The 4,413-nt window shown below is 34.4% G+C and overlaps 1 protein-coding gene across 1 annotated transcript in view; it reads right to left on the bottom strand.

Moving 5' to 3' along the window:
• LOC104625720 (delta and Notch-like epidermal growth factor-related receptor) overlaps positions 1 to 4,413 on the bottom strand; it is a gene marked incomplete at its 3' end in the record, with an annotated part of 27,650 nt that overhangs the window by 10,194 nt on the left and 13,043 nt on the right. Inside the window, exon 4 of the mRNA XM_010293423.1 lies at positions 3,432 to 3,598. Within this exon, the coding sequence (XP_010291725.1) occupies positions 3,432 to 3,598 (167 nt within the window). The remainder of the gene's footprint in view (positions 1 to 3,431; positions 3,599 to 4,413) is intronic.

Genomic DNA, 4,413 nt, shown 5'->3' with positions numbered 1-4,413 from the left:
CTTTCCCATTTACTGGGCTTATATTAATGGGGTAATTGCTGTAGTTTAACAACATAATCAGGCTGCATAATCATGGCTTCATAACTCTTTTCCTGCACTGCAAAAAACTGTTTGCAGATGCAGCAGCCATTTTATAAATCACGTTATAGAAAACCAACTGCTTTTTTTTGTTTAGTTGTGTTACACATCTCCTTCCCTCAAACCCTTCATTCGCATACAGTGCAGGTACTGTCTCTGGGGTAAACAGCATTATGATCAAGGTGTCTATTTTTAGTTCTCAAAGATAGCGTCCTCCCCAACCTCTGGACATTGTGCCCTGAATCACATGATCAGCAAATCAGTACATCACTGCCGGCTTTTGAGTCTTTTCAATCTTGCCTGAACAAATTTAAACTTGTGCCACCATAAAGTAACACAAACCAAATAATATTTCCCTAAATGTTTTATCTTTGACATAACCATCTTATTCAGAGAGATTTGTAAAAAGTATCGAGCTGAGTTACAAATCTGGAGTCAACACAGTGAGAGGTGACTCAAATAAGATGTAGATCAAAAGACACACACACACAAAAAATAACCACAATCAAAAACCCAGACACAAATTTAGATGTTCCCCTTTTTCCTTTTACAGTTCTAATTAGAAAATTTTTAAAAGGTAAAAAAATTTGCATTGTACAGAATTTGCCAATTAAGAGAAGAATCCTTTAAAAACTCATTTGAATAAACAGAAAAAGACAGAGGGAGAGGGGGGAAAAGTATATAAAGTAAGTATGTTGACTGGCATGGTCCAAAGCCTTATATCATCCTACAGTATGTTGTGGCCTCATGATTGTTTTGGCTTAAATATCATCAGTAAGACACATGTTACGCTATTGCTACTTTATATAAAAAGTAATCTATTTTAATTTAAAATAAATGTGTCATAAATATCAAGAAACACACGGAAAGTTGTCTGCAAGAAAAACTTTATTTATCTGCTCTTACTGATAACTAAACTATTGTAAACTAAAAACTTAAGTGAGGTGCATCAGATACACAGACCATTTCCATACATCTGGATCAAATCTAAAGTAAAGATTTATTTATATAGACCTTCACTGAATTATAGATTTCAGTTGAGATCAGATAAAATTCTGCATTCTTCTGAGTTTCTTTGTAAGTCTTGGGTGTAAAACTTATACTATATTGGACAAGAACTGGTGATGGAAAGTAGGCAGAATATTTCCATGCACTTGAGAAGAAAATCCAGGGGCTAGTCTGTTTTCTCTTTCTTACAATAAACATTGATAGGTCACAAACACTTTTAAACTAATAAATTCATGTTTCAGTTTCCCTGTTCCTTTAGAATTTCACCCTTTATCTGCTCAAGTGTTTTAATGAAATTATCCTGGGAGAAGCTATGCCTAAGTTAAGGCCACATAAAATAATTTACTCCAGAAAGCAGTTGAGTTCTCTCATTACTTGATTATATCATAGTATAAAGTTGCAATGCCTCAGGACTACAAGATATGCAGAAGGAATGTTTCATATTCATTTTCTATCAAAAGCTCTACAGGTAGTCCATGCATTTGCGAAAATAAATAGGATTTATAAAAATTCAAATGCACTATATCTGCACTCATCTTTACTACGCACTCAGATGCTCCTATTCATGAATGTATCATTGTATTATTGGAGTCTCCCTGCTGCTTCATGCATATGCATTATGATTCACATTCTTTACATAAATCAAATTACACTACAACAACTAGAAAATCCTACAAAGAATTTCAGTATCAGGAAATTAAGATGACAGACCAAAGAAAGTATCAAAAACCAGATGGAAGTAAAATAAGAGGCCTCAGAAAACTTGTACTGCATTAAATCTTGCATTAAGCAAGATCATTAGTACAATTTTTGTGATATAAGCCTTGACTTATACCTTTTCCTTGATGAATATATTTTCACCTCATGTTAATTAGCACACAGTGAACAATTCAAAGTAAAAATCCCAGTGACAGAAAGACAGCTACAGAGAAACAAGTAGGACAAGACAAACTATGAAAGAGTAAGGCAATATTCGTTTCAGTTATCTAAATTAATAGCCTATGCTCTAAGGCATGTACAGTCAAGTGGAGCCTTCGCAGAGCAACTTAAACCCTCTACTTGGGAGCTTATAGACCAAGCTATGCCTTTAGGTATTTTCACAAGTGCATAAAAGTTACAAATTATCCTCTCTTCAGCAAGTTTTTACTTACTTTTCTTGTATGTTAACTACCACAAGGCAAATGCAAAAATTTATCCTTGAGGAAAGCACAAGGAGATTTTTAACTCCGATAAATTAAATGCAAAACTAGATTAAAAGAAAAAAAGGTAAAACAAAGTACCTTGGAATGAAGTAAATGACACAGAAAATATAAGGAATTGAAAAATTACTTGAAGAAAATAAATATCACTAAAATAAACCACTATTGATGGTAATTAAATGGCTATACTAACAACTTTTAAGCAATATCTTTGCTAGGTGACAGCTCAAAAAGGTGAGAAGATGGCACTACTGCATTTGGGGTTTTTTCTGTATTAGCTGCACACTTAGAATTTTGGCCCAATGTTTCTGCGTCAGAATGCTTTTAATTTTACATTTATTAGCATGATAAGTTGCTGAATAACAATTTGTGGCAGCGTATACTTCCTTATAAGATATACAGCATTTCAAGATGACAATAAATGCTGTTATTACAATGAGTTTGGTTTGATGTCATTGGTATAATAAACCATCTTCCCAGAAATCTCAATTTAATTAAGTCTATGGTGTCTATGCATAAATACTGCATTAAATCAGTATTATTTCCCATACATTTGAAAATAACAAATCAGCCTATTTTCATTACATTCCTTCCACAAAGATGCTTAACATTTAATTGCCCAATGAGACATATACTATACTTCTAAGGTTTCACATTCGAAGACAAAACTAGAAGAGAGAAAATAGTGCAAGTAAACACTGTTACAAGATCAGATCTCCTATTATATTTTGATATATTTTTTCAAGTTTACTGTGTACTGGCTTAAGGGTCTCTACAAAGTATCCCATGATACAATCTGACAAAGAAACACCTCAAACATTCAGAGTTATTTACTGTAACATTTACCAAAAAGCTTTACAGTTGACTAAAATAGAACATACAAAATGCCTTGCATCATCTAAAGTTATCAGGAGGTAAAAATCACCATCTAGATTTTTAAACCAAATGGTGCCACCAGTTTAAGAATTTAGTGTACCTCTTGCCTGCTTTGACTGAACCAATGTCTAAAACATGGTCCCAATAGCACATCTGGATCTTTCAGCAGCACTTAAATTAAGTGAATTACCTCTTTGTTTCTCTAAATATTGGGTAAACCATCAGCTGTCACCTAGAGGTGATAAATAGAAAGTCACCATGTTAACTCACCAATGAAGTAGTTGTTTCCTAATGCAAGCATTTCTTCAGAAAGAACAAGTCCACCCAGTGCCTGGAGAAGAGTGACACTTCTGCCATCAATAAGTGAGCACTGTTTAAATCCAGTGGTTGTCACCTTCCACAGCAGGATAAGAGAAGCAGTAGCATCTTGCCTTATTCTAAGAAAAGAAGTTATAAGAATATTTACACTGAGGGAAATTGGCGTTATTAGGAAGTACATCACTGCAGAACAAACCATATCAACAAACTTAAATGTGGCAAGCATGGAATCAGGAAAAGGCCTGCAAGTTTTTAGCATGTCCACAAAAATAAAAAATGCTTCAATAGCAGAGATTGGCATAACGGTATATGTAATAGCAGGTTTAATCACACAGAGTCTCAATTTCTAATACTTGAAGGATACCATCCTAGTGCCCAAGAAGAGTTTTACATACACATTACGTAATAATAAAGCATCCTTATTCAGTCTTTGTATTTATGCCTTTTTGAATAGTACCTCCATTCTACATCTACAATGCCATCATTTTCTGCAGCTGAAGTACATCCAGCCCTCTTGTTTACTGAAGAACATTCAATGTTCGTTCAATACTGGGAGATGGATCCTGGTAGAAATCCTCATTTGTTTGACATACCAGATCGAAGGTTCAGAACAGTTTATTCTTGAAAGTCAAATGAGTCATGTAATGCTTCCAAGGTCACTGAGTCCACAGTGCCTTCCTGAATATTGACATACTGGATTAAGTGATATCTACAACCATACACATACTGTCAGCTCCACTAGGCAGCACTATTTATGTCAGTGTTTCTTTCCTCTCGGGATAATTTTTTTCCCTACTCACCTCCATAGAGAAAAGATAAAACCTTGTCATGTTTCTGGCAAGTTCCCAAATATTTGCATTAATTTCCTCTGAAGGAATCCCAAATGAGTTTGAACAATCCTCAAAAAACTCAAACACAACTGCATCCAACTGCT

Source organism: Phaethon lepturus, unplaced genomic scaffold (assembly GCF_000687285.1).
Source record: "Phaethon lepturus isolate BGI_N335 unplaced genomic scaffold, ASM68728v1 scaffold7588, whole genome shotgun sequence".
Classification (NCBI taxonomy): domain Eukaryota; kingdom Metazoa; phylum Chordata; class Aves; order Phaethontiformes; family Phaethontidae; genus Phaethon; species Phaethon lepturus.
This window is presented reverse-complemented; position numbering and strand designations above follow the sequence as displayed.